We start from the raw sequence: 15847 nt of genomic DNA, 5'->3' as shown, positions 1-15847 counted from the left end.
CATTAAAGAATTCAATGAAGTCAGATCTGAAGAAATAATCTCCTTTCCCTGTGACCACCTTCAACCAGAGAGAGAACAAGTGACTATCCTTGAACTCAATGGCGTTGCCATCACCAAGTCAACTTCTGCTTGATCTGGCTTACAAACACCTGGGCAAAAGTGTCAGAAATCTTTGCAGTAAATGATTCGCTTCCTGACATCTCAATACGACGAGGCACAGGTAAGGAGAATGAGGGAATGGTCTTGCCTGGATTAACGCAGCTCCAACAACACCGACAAAGACCCAGAGGGTCAAAGCACATTCCTTGTCTACCACCAAGCACCAACCTTTAACATTTAATGCCCATAGCTACTGCAATATTAAAAAAAAGGTACTGCAATTATTTATCCAGAGTACATTGACAGCATCTTCCAAACCTACAATTTCCACAACCAAGTAGCAATCACAAGGGAATACCTTTCTTTGCAGGTTCCCTGCTGAATTATGCATCTCACTGTCTGAAAAATATATCTTTTCCTTTACAGTCGCTGGTTGTAAATCCTGAAACCTTCTCCCCAATATCACTAGACACTACAATTCTTCAATGCACCAGAACCCCACACTCTTCTCAAGGGCAATTATGAATGGACAACTAAAAACTGATTTCCCAGGAATAACTTCCTCTAAATAATTAAAGAAATAATCAGAAGTGGTTATTGTAGTGTATTTAATATTTCAGTAACATTATAAAAATATTAAGTATTCTTTGTATTAACAATTCATTATGGATTATATGTAAGAGGTATATGAATGGCATATATGTCATTATTCCACCACATCATAAGTAAAACAAGAGTACACGTTCTCCTGAGCTCCTGTGTTTTTCTTTTGATTAATTACTGGAGTTGCGAAACGTATCAGTGGTGATGAGTAAATTTTAAAATGAACACGAGATGACGACCTTACATGCAGCATGTAATTACTTTGGAAGGGGAGAAAGACATTAGAGTTGAAAAAGGCAGAAAATGGACAAAACTCATGGGTTCATAAGGAGTGAATACAGGGTGATAATAATCATAAATTTAAAAATAAGCAGAAATGGCTGGCTAAGTTAGAAAAATAGATGTGTTCCATTGAACAACAAATAATTAATTGGTGTATATTGAACAAATTGCACAGTATTTTGAAGCAAATGAAATGGCCAATGAAAAGCAAGTGCCAGTGCTACTGAGTGCAGCTGATGGAAACCCAGTTTGCTTAGAAATTTGACTGCTCCAACAAAACCAGCCGAAATGAGCTTTGCTGATATCATGAACATAATGCAGGAGCGTTCACTACCAAATCATTGTTGATTGCAGAACATAAGCAAAATCAAAAGGAAGGGGAGTCTATTTCAGCTTTTGTGGTTGAATTGAAGAAATTGCCTGAGCACTCCAGTTCAATGATATACCGAGAGAACATGTAGTTTGTGGAATCTTACGAGAAAGCATTCAAAAATTGCTAACTGGAGCACAACCCACATATAGAACAGCAGTTGAAATACGCAGCTGTATCAATGGAAACAGCAGCCAGAGACACAACTGAGTTGTAGTCAGAAATGAAAGTAAGCATGAACAAAATTGCAACATCTAAACAGAAATCTGCCTGGCCGAACAAACTGTGTTACTGTTGTGGCAGCTGCTCCCATACAACAGACCAATGTAGGTTTAACGGTGAAACTTGCCAAAAATGCGATAAAGTAGGACACATACAAAGAGCATGTCAGGCAGACAAAAACAGATGAACTGCACAGAGAAAAAGATAAGTCAAGTTGCAGCTTCAAAAAGAGCACCAATCTTCCTGCTGTTGATGAAAAATCGTATAATGATGAGAGTGACACAGCACTGGATTGGCCTTAAGACTTACAAAATAAAAACTAACAGGAGACAAGAAATATGGCTTACACCAAGAGTGAACAGCACATTAATTAAAATGGAATTAGACATCGGCTCAACAATTTCAGTCAGTCCACAAAATCAGTTTGAATGGCATTTCAAAGGTACTGAACAGAAGTCTGCAGATATCCAGTACTGGAGAAAAAAGTAACTTCTGTGGTAATGACATTTGTAACAGTGAAATACAACAACCAAAAAGCCACATTGGGCTTGTGTGTGGCAAAAACTGTAGGGGTTTGAAGTTAGGGCCTGATACAACTACAAGTTGATTAGAGATTATAGTTGCCTGAGACAACTACAATTCGATTGGAGATCCATCCATCTTTTGCACGCCACAACCCCCACAACAGAGTCAATTGAAAGCAAATTAAGAAAGGTATTGGCAGATGCCACAATAGTGTTCAAGGATGGCACTGGAAATCTCAAACATATCAATATAAAATAGTGTTAAATGAATGCGCCACACCCAAGTTTTAGAAAGCCCATCCAGTTCCTTATACCATCTGTTATAAAGCAGCCAATGAGCTAGACTGCTTGGAGGCTGAAGGAATTCTTTTCAAGGTTGAGTGGTACCTATGGGCAACTCCAGTGGTCCCAGTAGCCAAGAAGCATGGGTCTGTCAGGATCTGCGGAGATGTTAAGGACACCATCAGCACACTACTGAAAGAAGATCAATTAAACTCTGCCCAAAATAGAGGACATTTTTGTAAACATTTCGGGAGGGGAGCACTTCTGCAAAATAGATTTAGCTGAGGCCTTCCTACAGATGGAGATGGAAGAAGAGTCCAAACTGTTTCTTAACACAAACAGTCACAAAGGGGTTTATCGCTATAATAGGCTTATTTTTGGAATAGCATCTGCACCTGCACCCTGGCAGAAAGCTATGGACCAGGTGCTGCAAGGCTGCCCAGGCACTCAGTGTTACCCCAATGACATCATTGTTACCAGTAAGGAAGACAAGGAACATCTCCAAAATCGCAAGGCAGTATTAAAAAGATTAGAAAATTATAGGCTCAGAGCACAACGTGACAAATGTGAGTTCTTTAAAACAAGCATCACTTACTGAGATCACACCATTAACGCAGAAGAATTACACAAGTGTGTTGAGAAAATTCAAGCAGTGGTGGACGCCCCAAACCCAAACGATGTGTCACAGTTGCAGTCCTTTTTAGGATTTCCTGCCAAACCTGGCTACTACTATGCTCCACCCCTTGAACTCATTACTTCAGATTGGGAAGAAAGGGCAATGGAAAAAGTAGTGTGAGGTGGCTTTTAAAAAGGCAAAGGAAATGGTGACTTCAGACACTGTATTCACACATTATGATCCACATCGCCCAATGACACTTCCCTGTGACACCCTGCCTTATGATACAGGTGCAGTCATGTCACATGTTATATGAGTGATGGAAGTGGCCTTTGCATCACGTTCCTTTACAGCTCCTGAGAAAAATTATGCACAGGTTTTCAGAGAGGCCTCGAGTCTGGTTGGGGTGTAAAATGTTTCAACCTGTACTTGAGAATGGGAGAGCTTAACCTCATTACTGATCATCAAAATGCCCACTTTCAAACCACAGAAGGGTTTCCACTGTTACGAAACCCCGTAACCAGGTAACTTACCAGCAAAGATAGATGGATCAGCTGAGTCGGATGCTACTATTTTCAAGCGTTTTATTCAAAAAGGGCGCATGTATGGTTAATACAAAACATTCAGATCATATACATCGTCAAAACTCAATCTAAAACACCGGTGTAACCATAATCAATCAGAAATAAGCTCTACAGTTGTCTAGGGGTTAATACTGAGTCCAACGGAAATATAAAGAGTCACTCAGAAGTTTGCAGGCTTTTCCTTTTTGGGAACCGCTGGGGTTTTCACGTTGTAGAGAGAAAGAGGTGATTTAGAAAAGATAAACACTTGCCCGTCGTCCTGGCAGAGCAAATCCTTGGAATCAGGGGAGCAGACTTCCCCGTTGTTATTTTAAAGCAGTCTTTCGTTGGTTCTAACCACAGATTCAAATTCGGAATCTAACACACGTGGCTTCCTTCAACATGGCGTCCCGCTCTCACGGGAATCGATATCGTGTTTTTTTGGTGTCTCCTGGGTGCGTCTGAGGGTTCCCCCCCCTCAGACCCGCCTTTATACTTCTTCACGGGATCGCAGGTGTCAATCAAGTTGCAGGTAATGCGATCTCTCTCTCAACCAGCCCACTTTGCCCGAGGGCTTTTCACGTGGTCTCCATGAGACAATAGTCAAGGTCACCTTCATTCTGCTTCTTGGGAGAACATGGTCTCTCTCTCTCTTTGGGTCAGTTGACCCCCCTTAACTAGGGTTCTTGCGATTTTCACAAAGGAGGGGGCCAACGGCATAACACCACTAACAGCAGCAGCGCAAACGCAGAGATGGGCTGTTTCTTTGATGATGAAACTACAAGATCAAATTCAAGATGACAACTAATCATGCAAATGGTGATGGATCGTCTCGGTTACCCTTGGAAAAGGTTATAACTGAAAAATTGACAGAAGATACTCCTCTATTCTCTCTAATGCAAATCGAAAGTCTCCCTATTACAGCAAGATGATCCAAAGGGAAACCAGAAAAGACCCCACACTGTCTCAGGTCTGCATGGCCACCCAAATGTGCAGCAGAAATTCTAGTTCTGGGATGAACTTGCCCTTGATGGAGGTTGCATTGTGTGGGGATTAAGAGTTGTTGTACCATCCGAGCTGAGAGCCACAGTGTTGGAGAAACAACATGCTGGTTATCTAGGTGAGGTCAAAATAAAAGTATTGGCTCATAGCTTCGTCTGAAAGCAGGCGATAGATCGCAGATTGAGCAGCTTACCGTGCACTGTGTGGGATACCAATATGTCCAGTAGATTATATGGGTGCTAATGCCCTTCGCTTGGACAACACTGGTGGAGTGGAGAGGGGAGACTTGCAGCTTGGGCAACTGCTGATCTTCCATAATAAAAAAAAACCTTGCCCAGGCTTGTGCCCTGGAAACTTTCCAAGGTGCAATCCATGGTCTATCGAGACTAACGGAGGCCTACTACTACCAGTAGATTCCAAGAGTAGTGCCTTTCTATTCCTGGAAATAGCCTGCATTGCCCTGGTGGAGGATTCATGTAGAGTTTGCCAGACCATTCATGGGCACAAATTTCTTGTTAGCAGCAAATTGAGCTACGAAGTGACCAGAAGCATTCCAATAGCCTCCACTTCAGCCTTGCACGCTGTTGATGCGTTGAAAAGTCTCTTCACTTATTCAGTGACAATGGACAATAGTTTGTTGTGGAACCTCCTTGGTTGTAATCTCAGGATTGCTACCCATGCCATGTGGCTAATGAGGCCAGAAATAGTGAGATCATGCAGTCTAACACGTGGGTAAGAAGATGGTGCAGAAGGGAGGGCTTCAGATTTTTGGATCAGAAGAGATAGTTTGCACCTGAACTGGAGGGGAACAAACATCCTTAAAGAAAGGTTTGCTGCACAGGAGTGGGGAGTGTAAACTAGAGTTGCATACCACATCATTTGCTAGGTAGGGATCTTCAGTACTAGATCAGTGATCAACTGCTCAGATCTGGATTGTCCCAATGCCCTCACTCAAGAGGAAATCAGAATTATTGACTGCTGCAGAAATCATTTCATTTCCTCATTGACTTGGATGCAGGGTTCTAAACAAATCCATTCTCTTATTCCAGCTTTTCTTTGCTCTATGAAAGAACGAGCATTGAGACAGTGAAACAAATAGCCTTCTACCACCTTATTTACCATAACAATCTATAATTCCACATCCCACTGCAGGAAGCCTGAAAAATTCTAGTCAAAGTGCACAAACAAAAGGTGTTACCAAATACTTTGCAGGGTACTGACATTCACTGCAAATGACTGCAGGCATCTTTTCATTGCTCTGATAACATGGTAATCCTCTCCTGTTGTCACACAACAGCACTCAAAGCAGTGCCAACAGAATAATTGAGAAGCCAAATGGAAAGCCAGCTAATTAAATTAAAGAATTAAAGTGAACCAAACATCTGTGACAGTGCAGAGGGAATATTGCATCTTTTCTTGTGTCCTACCTATCTTCTAACTGTCCAATGAAGCCTTATTTTGTACTCAACCACGAAGACTCAGTTGTATAGCACAGAAACGGGTCCTTTGTCCCAATTCACACATGCTGATAAAGGTGCCTTTCCAAACTGACCCCGTTTGCCAGTGTTTAGCATCCCTATCCCTGCAAATGTTTCCCATCTATGTCTAAACGTCTTGTAAACTTTGTAATTAAAGTCACCTTCACCACCTCTATTAGCAGCTTACTCCAGATATAAAGTACCATCTGTGAGACAAGAATTATACATGCCTTATATGTATGGGAAAGGGTGGGGATGGCAGGGTGGGAAAGGGATTGTTTTGTTATTGTTGTTCTTGCTTGTGTTGTTCTGCTGAACATAGTGGGTATGCCATATTGACACCAGAATGCATGGCAACACATGTAGGCTGCCCCCAGCACATCCTCAGGCTGCGTCGGTTGTTAACAAAACAACGCATTTCACTGTATGTTTTTACGTACCTGTGATAAATAAATCTGAATCTAAATCTTTCCCCCTCACCTTAACCCTACGCTCTCTAACTTTAGATACCCTCAGGAAAATGACTGTAACCATCCACGCTACCCGTGCCCATTATAATGTCATAATATCACCCCCTCAGCCTCCTTGTTCTGGGAAAAACAGTCACAGCAACATCTGAATCAGGGTTACTGTCACTGACATACAGCCTGACTTAACGTTTGAGTTTTGTGGCAGCAGTACAGCGCAATACATAAATACACAACGAATTACAACAAAATATATGCCAAAGTAGTGTGAGATAAGAGAGCCAAAAATAGCACGGTAGTGTTCGTGGATACCTTGCCCATTCAGAAATCTGATGCCGGGGGGGGGGGTGGGCAGGGGGGAAGCTGTTCTAAAAATGTTGAATGTGCGTCTTCAGGCTCCTGTTGCTTCCCTCCGATGAAAGCAATAAGAAAAGGAGAAGAAGGTGTGCCCTCCTGGGTGGTAGGGGAGAGGTGGCGTGCCCTCCTAGGTGGTGGGGGGAGAAGTCGTGTCCTCCTGGGTGGTTGGGGGAGGTGGCGTGCCCTCCTGGGTGGTTAAGGTCCTTAAGAACCAGTAACATCATCTATTCGACAGTGACGTTTACCCAACTCTGCCACTCACTCAACTCATCCATGGACATCCCACCACATGACGGGTCTGTTCATGCATCAGCTCCGGTTTCTGATCATCTGCATGTTCAAGTTTCCAAATCCACAGCCCTCCATGCTCTCCTCCAGCTCGGACTGTCTGAGCAGCTCTGAAGATAACTGAACCACTTCTAACCTTTCCCTGGGTGGCTTCAACCTCTTCAAAGAACTCACATAGATCCGCAGACTCCGGTAACCAGGCCTCGACTTCTGGTCTTTTGGTTCATTCTCAGCCTCGATTCCAGGACTTGCTGATCAGCAGACACCGGGTCTCAAGGTCCAGAACTGTTGATGGCGGGACCTGGAACACTAAGCCTCGAACTCCAGTCTCACCAATTTGCAAACCCAGGGGTTCATCGTAGCTCATTTCACCTCTCCCCATGGAACTCCAACTCTGGAACCTACTGACAATTCGCTGACAGGGGGAGTGGTGGTGCGCTGTCACATTCAATCACTGCAGGCCTATCCAAGACTTCCAGTATTCGGTAGGTTCCAATGAGATAGATACCTTTCTCATCCTTCTGAGCTCCATCAATCACAGGCCCAGGGACGGCAAATGCTCTGTACAGTCAAAATTCAGCTGCTAGGTTCAGGCACTCACCAAATGCTGCCGTCTTCCTTTCCACTTTTACGTCGGCCCTCAAAACCTAATTCTTCAACAACCTTTCTGCCACCTCCCTGATGTTCCCAGATATGACCTCAAGTTAAATTTTAGAGTCACAGAAGCACAGCAAGAACAGGTCCTTCAGCCCAGTGAGTCGGCAATAACCATCAAGCATGGATTTACATTAATCCTTCCCTAATCCAGGTGGAAGTGGGTAAGGCAAACCAACTGCTCTGGTGAAGCTGTATGGGTCAATCCCCCGTATAGTGGATACAATGGATTACAGAAACATTGATGAACTCCAACCATACTATCGACTTTGGACAAGGGAAACTGGAGGTCATCAATAACCTGTGCTTTGTTGGGAGCTAAGGGCCCAAGAAGAGGAAGAATCTAATTTTTAATGTCTTCAGATACCCAGGAAGCTCCCTACCCAAAATGGATAGCTTACAGTGGCCAATTAATCCACCAACCTCCAGGATGGTTAGGTTTAGGGTTAGGGTTAAGGAAACTGGAGCAGTAGGGGAAAAGCTACGCATTTGCAGGGAGAACGTGCAAACTTCACACAAACAGCACCTGAGGTCAGAGCTCTACCAACCGTTGTACCACGCTGCCCAAAAAACTTTCACAAAACTTTTTATGGAAATTTACTGTACAAAAGGCATTCTTAAAAGTTGTCACTTTGTGATTCAATATACTGAACAAGTATGAAAGCCGACATTACTCATACTCCTTATCTAGGTGGTGTCAGAAGAATTTGCTGTAGCCAGATACTATGTGTGTAAGATGCAACAGTGCCATGAAACAAGATACAGAAAGCCTGAAATCATGTACCATCAGGCTCAAAGACAGCTTTTATACCACTGCTCTAAGACTATTAAACAGTCCTCTAGTACAATAAGATGGACCCTTGACCCTTACATTTACTTCACTATGATTTTGTACCTTATTGTCTACCTGCACTGTACGTCCTCTGTAATCGTTGCACATTATTCTGCATTATTGTTTTACCCTGTACAATACAGTGTATAATGAATTACAAAACACTTCCAATCTGTTCCCCTCTTGTCCTTTAACTCTGCCCTCCTGATCTACCTAGCTCCTCCTACACCCACCCAGTCCCCATCAACCTTCTCCATGTGCCCATCACCCCCACACACATTCCCATTGGGTTCCCTCCTTCCTCACTGTTTCCATCTGCCTTCACCACCTCCCTCACTTGAATCCATGCTCCACTTCCCTCTACTATCAGATTCCACCATCAGTAACCCTTTGTAACCCGTACCTGGCATCAACCAGCCTCCGTCACTATTCCCGCTCTTCCCCTCCTGAATCTGCCCATCATTCCTCCTCACCTGGATCCACCCATCACCTCCCAGCCTCTGCCACTATTCCCACTCTCTCCTCCATCTGCCCATCATCCCTGCTCACCTGGATCCACCCATCACCTCCCAGCCTCTGTCACTGTTCCCACTCTCTCTTTCTCCATCTGCCCATCATCCCTCCTCACCTGGATCCACCCATCACCTCCCAGCCTCTGCCACTATTCCCACTCTCTCCTTCTCCATCTGCCCATCATCCCTCCTCACCTGGATCCACCAATCACCTCCCAGTGTCTGTCACTGTTCCCACTCTCTCCTTCTCCATTTGTCCATCATCCCTCCTCACCTGGAACAACCAATCGGCTGCCAGCTCTTGCTCCACCCCTTCCACCACCTTTTTATAGCAGCTATTTCCACTCTGTCTTTCAGTCTAGGTGACGGGTCTTGATCCAAAATGTCGAATGTCCATTTACCTCCACAGATGCCGTCTGACCTGCTGAGTTCCTCCAGCATCTTCATGTTGCTCCAGTTTCCAGGATTGCAGCCTCTTGTGTCTCCTGTTTAATTTATCCTGGCTCAGGTGGAAAGCTGTTTCAGGCAGTACATCTTCCTCTGAAAGACGCGACTACATTCAAGCTCAGGCTGGGCCAATGAAAAAGGCAATACAAGCTGCAAACGTTTGAGCAGAGAATGAAGGCCAGTTGTTCCCCGCCAGTACTGAGTGAGATTAAACTGATTCCACATCCACAGCAGTCTTTGGATGGACAGCTGGGGACCACCCCCAATCTTTGCAATGGAAGGGGGAAATCAGTGCCATCAGCACAGAGGACAGTAAAAAAGCTTCTGAATTCAGAATGTAAGATCATAAGACAGGAGCAGAATTAGCCCAATTGGCTCTGCGTCTGCTGATTTACTGTCCCTCTCAACCCCATTCTCCTGCCTTCTCCCCATAACCTTTGAAGCCTTTACTAACTAAGATCCTATCAAACTCAGCTTTATATATACCCAATGACATTGTCTCAACAACTATCTGTGGCAATGAATTTCACAGATTCTCCACTCTCTGGCTAAAGAAATTCCTCATCTCTGTTCCAAAAGGTCCTTCCATTCTGCGGCCATGTCCTCTGGTCCTAGACCAACCCACTATGGGAAACATCCCCTGCACATTCACTCAATCTAGGCCTTTCAAAATTAAATAGGTTTCAATGAGACCCCACCCCCCTGTTGTTCTAAGATCCAGGATGTGTTATGAAGGCTATAATGTATATTGCTGTTGGCAGCCTTGAGGATCTTGAAACACTGGAGACAAGATACATGAAACTGTAAAGGATAAATATTATCCACAGGGCACTATGATTTACTTTATGGAATCAACAACACAATGTCTAAACTTGCGGGTGATACCAGATCTGAGACATTACTGAGGACAAGGGGACCAATATAGCAGATGAAGGGAAGACTAACAGGGATAATACATCAGGAAAGGATGGACATGGAGTGATGACCAAACCAAGATCTCTGAAAGAATGGAAGGGTTTAATAATTGACACTTGGGAAGAGTAGTGTTGGATTGTCACCAACATATCCAACAAAGAAGTAATGCCTTCACCCAGAGTGGCAGGAGTGCAGAACACACTCCCACACCAAATGATTAAAACAAACAGTGCAGATGCATGCAGGGGCAGCTGGACACGTATCTGAGGAAGAAGTATCGGGCAGCATGGTATAATGCTTCACGGTGCCAGCATTCAGAAGATCAGGGTTTACATTGTGCTGTTTGTCAGGAGCACGCCCATTCTCCCTGTGACCATATGGATTTCCACCAGGTGCTCCAGCTTCTTCCCACGTTCCAAAAAGACATACAGGTTGGGGTTAGTAAGTTGCGGGCACGCTATGTTGGCATTGGAAGCATGGCGACACACGCAAGCTGCCCCTAGCACATACATGGACTGTGTTGGTCGTTGCTACAAATGATGCATGCATGTTTCGATATACACATGGCTAATAAAGCTAATCTTTATCTGCTAGGTTTAAGAGATGAAAAACAGGTGGAGACACCAGTAAGTATAAAATCCAGTATGGACTGGTTGGGCCGAATGGCTTGTTTCCAGCATAATCTCTATTTGTACCCAGTATTGCTTGCTGAATGACATGAGAGGAGCACAAAGAAACCAGAGGCCGCCAATTCAGTCGCAGTAAAAACAAAGCACTTGCCCTGATTTAACCTTTCCATCAGCAGTGAATTGTGATAAAAACAGAAACAGCTCACATGATCTCCTGGACCAGATCAGAGGTGACTACATGTAGCAAAACTCTTAACCATGACTCCAAACAGATAAGCTTTTAAAAAGCCATTATGCATGGCTCTAAACCCTCGGTGAAATGCTGGCAGGTTTCCCTTACACAGGAAGAATAGAAATCACCGCCTCCGCCTCTCCTGTTCCAAGCACACAGAAACACAAGTGTCAAGAGGAAGAAATATTTCAGTATGAGCCTTTCACTTCGTTATCCCGAGCAGGAAAACAATAGACAGATCTTCCGCTGTCCCGAAATCGCAGTCCAGGCAGCTGGGCTGGCCATCTCAGCACGCAGCCTGTCAAACTCTCCTACCTGGCTCACCGGCTGTCAAAGCTGCTAGCTTAGGAATGGCATGGTAGCACAGCAGTTACTGTAATGCTCTACAGCACAAGTGACCCGGGTTCAATTCCCATTGCTGTCTGTAAGGAGTTTGTACATTCTCCCCATGACCGCTGAGTCACAGAAAACTACAGCACAGATAAAAGGCCTATGCCAACCCATTTAAACTGCCTAGTCCCATTGACCTGCACCTGGACCTTAGCCCTCCATAACCTTCCCATCCATGTACCTAAACTTCTCTTAAACATTGAAATTGAAATCGCATCCACCACTTGCTCTAGCAGCTCATTCCACATTCTCACTTCTCTCTGAGTGGAGAAATTTCCCCTCATAAGCCCCATAAACATTTTACCCTTCACCTGTAACCCACGACCTCTAGTTGTAGTCCCATCCAATCTCAGTAGAAATAGCCTGCTTGCATTTACGCTATCTATACCCCTCATACCTTGTATTCCTCTACCAAATCTCTCCTCAATCTTCTATGTTCGAGGGAATAAAGGTCTAACCTATTCAATCTTTCCTTCTAACTCAGGTACTCCAGTTCTGGCAACATCCTTGTAAATTTTCTCTGTTTCCTTTCAATCTTATTTACATCTTTCCTGTAGGTAGGTGACCAAAACTGCACACAATACTCCAAATTACGTCCCACTAACGTCTTACACAACATTCACATAACATTCCAACTTCTGTACTCAACACTTTGATCTATGAAAGTCAATGTACCAGAAACTTTGCTAACGACCATGTGGTGCCATCAAACCTGTGGTGCCACTTACAATGAATGATGGACCTGTATTCCCAGATCAGAGAGGCATCTACTACTTCTTCTCCCGCAAAGCCAATGTCAAATCCAATTTAACACCTCATCTCGAATGCCAAGCAACTGAACCTTCTTAACCAACCTCCCATATGGGACCCTGTCAAATGCCTTGCTTAAGTCCATGTAGTCAACATCCACTGCCTTCCCTTCGTCAACTTTCCTGGTAACATACTTGAAAACTTCTATAAGTTTCATTAGACATGACCGACCATGCACAAACCCATGCAATTATCCCTAATCAATCCCTGACTATCCAAACACTGATATATCCGGTCTCTTAGAATACCTACCAATAACTTTCCCACTACTGATGTCAGGCTCAATGGCCTATAATTTCCTAGTTTATTCTTAGACCCTTTCTTAAACAGCTGAACAACATTAGCTATCCCCAAGTCCTCCAGCACCCTATCTGTCACTAAGGACAATTTAAATATCTCTGCTAGGGGCCCCTGCAATTTCTGTACCAGCCTCCCACAAGGTCCGAGGGAACACCCTGGGGATTTCTCCACCTTGATTTGCCTCAAGATAGCAAACATCTCCTTCTTTGCAATGTGTACAGGGTCCATGACCTTGTTGCTGCTTTGCCTCACTTCTATAGACACTGTGTCCATCTCCTGAATAAATACAAATGCAAAAAATCCATTTAAGATCACCCCCATCCCTTTTGACCACACAGATTACCATTCTGATCTTCCAGAGGACCAATTTTGTCCCTTGCAATCCTTTTGCTCTTAACATATCTGTAACAGACCTTTGGATTCTCCATCATCTTGTGTGCAAGAGCAACCTCATGCCTTCTTTCGTCACTCCTGATTTCATCCTTAAGAGTTCTGTTGCTGAGGTACCTCATTTGTTCCTACGCGCTTATACCTGCTATGCAACCCCCTTTTTTCTCTTAACCAGGGTATCAATAAGTGCCTGTTTCCTCCGGGTGCTCCGGTTTCCTCCCACATTTCTAAGATGTACAGATTAGGGTTGGTGAACCCTGGGCCATGACCATCATCATGATCATAAAATGCCTGTAATGCCACTGGTGTTTAGGGCAGCAAAGGGCTACAAGACCATAAAACCATAAGACATGGAAGCAGAATTAGGCCACTCAGCCCATTGAGTCAGCTCCACCAATCCATCATGGCTGATCCATTATCCTTCCACCCCCCCACCCCCCCATAACCTTTGACGCCCTGACTAGCAAAGAAGTTAACAACTTCTTTAAATATATTCAATGACTTGGCCTTCACTGCTATCTGTGGCAATGAATTCCACAGATTCACCATCCTCTGGCTAAAGAAATTCTTTCTCATCTCTATTTTAAATGGAAATCCCTCTATTCTGAAGCTGTGCTCTTTGGTCCTGGACTCATCCACTATAGGAGACATCCACTCGATTCAGACTTCTCAATATTCAAAAGGCTTGATATGTTGGCACTGGAACTGTGCCCGAACTGGACCGTGCTGGTTGTTGATGCAAACGGTGCATTTCACTTTATGTTTTGATGTGCTTGTGCCAAATAAAGCTAATCTTTAATCTGTCTTTACAACCTTTAGCATGTTTGGGCTGTTGCAATAAGACTTGGACACTTGCAGATGCCTCTCTAAAACCAAGGGGCACAGGTTTAGGGTGAGGAAAGACTTAAAAGCACCTGAGGGTGGCATTGGTGCCTCCATACCAGACGGTGATGCAACCAGTCAGAATTGCCTTCACCACATCTGTAGAAATTTGCACGAGTCTTTGCTGACATGCCAAATATCCTCAAATTCCTAATGAAATAGAGCCACTGTTGTGCACCTTTGTAATTGCATCAATATGTGGGGCACAGCATAGATCTTCAGAGATGTTGACACCCAGAAACTTGACAGAAACTATGTTCCTCTCTCCATAGATCCTGCCTGAACTACAAGGTGTTTTTTTAAAAATTTGGATTCCCAGCACTGGCAGCTTTCTGCCTCTTGGCTGCCATTCCCAATCACTACACTCTGAGCCGAGCGGCAAAGTGTGGGTGTGCGGATTGCAGACGAGGACGGGCTTGTTCTCAGACACGATTCATCTGCAGTTAAACCTGGGTTCACCGGTGGGCCAGCCAATGAGTGACAGAACTGAACTGCAGCAGCTCTCAACGGGGTGGAAGTAAACTGACGCACAAGTATATTTAGAAAGCATCAAGAGCTACGTACCTGATCCTCGGAGAGCTGTGAGATGTGATTGACTGCCGCGTACGACTCTATCTTGGGGTTAAAATGGTTGATGATGGCTCTGCAAAACAGAAAGTGGCCTCTTGTAATCTAAACCTGATTACAATATAAACTGAAATTAATATTCAATACCTGAAATTTGATACAATTTAGCTAGTATTGGTAAATGGAAAATGGTCAAACATGAATCTGTTTTCAAACATCGCTTAACATCTTTAAACGAAAAGTTGTCCACTTTGTAACCACGGAGGAAAAGAAAGTCTGGGTACCTCTGGTCAAATTTTCTGTTATTGTGAGTCATAAAGTTAAAGATGAAACATTCTTTTCAACATTTTAAGCAAGATTAGTGTATTATTTTTGTTTTGTACAACTTTAGAGTGAAAAAAAGGAAAGGAGCACCATGCAAAAGTTTGGGCACCCCAAGAGATTTGAGCCCTCAGATAACTTTTACCAAGGTCTCAGACCTTAATTAGCTTGTTAGAGCTATGGCTTGTTCACAGTCATCGTTAGGAAAGGCCAGGTGATGCAAATTTCAAAGCTTTATAAATACCCTGACTCCTCAAACCCTGTCCCAACAATCAGAAGCCATGGGCTCCTCTAAGCAGCTGCCTAGCACTCTAAAATTTAAAATAATTGATGCCTACAAAGCAGGAGAAGGCTATAAGAAGATAGCAAACAGTCTTCAGGTAGCCGTTTCCTCAGTTCGTAATGTAATTAAGAAATGGCAGTTAACAGGAATGGTGGAGGTCAAGTTGAGGTCTGGAAGACCAAGAAAACTTTCCGAGAGAACTGCTCGTAGGATTGCTAGAAAGGCAAACCAAAACCCCTGTTTGACTGCAAAAGACCTTCAGGAAGATTTAGCAGACTCTGGAGTGGTAGTGCACTGTTCTACTGTGCAGCAACACCTGAACAAATATGACCTTCATGGAAGAGTCATCAGAAGAAAACCTTTCCTGCGTCCTCACCACGAAATTCAGCGTCAGAAGTTTGCAAAGGGACATCTAAACAAGCCTGATGAATTTTGGAAACAAGTCCTGTGGACTAATTAAGTTAAAATAGAACTTTTTGGCCTCAATGAGCAAAGGTATGTTTGGAGAAAAAAGGTGCAGAATTTCATGA

The 15847-nt window shown here is 43.8% G+C and overlaps 1 protein-coding gene across 1 annotated transcript in view; it reads right to left on the bottom strand.

The window, feature by feature from the left end:
• Positions 1-15847, bottom strand: part of armh3 (armadillo like helical domain containing 3) — a 187180-nt gene that overhangs the window by 31620 nt on the left and 139713 nt on the right. The window contains exon 24 of the mRNA XM_073026947.1: positions 14711-14789. Coding sequence (XP_072883048.1) covers positions 14711-14789 — 79 coding nt within the window. The remainder of the gene's footprint in view (positions 1-14710; positions 14790-15847) is intronic.

Source organism: Hemitrygon akajei, chromosome 23 (genome assembly GCF_048418815.1).
Source record: "Hemitrygon akajei chromosome 23, sHemAka1.3, whole genome shotgun sequence".
Classification (NCBI taxonomy): Eukaryota; Metazoa; Chordata; class Chondrichthyes; order Myliobatiformes; family Dasyatidae; genus Hemitrygon; species Hemitrygon akajei.
Note: the sequence above shows the minus strand (reverse complement) of the source record. Positions and strands in the feature narration are given on the sequence as shown.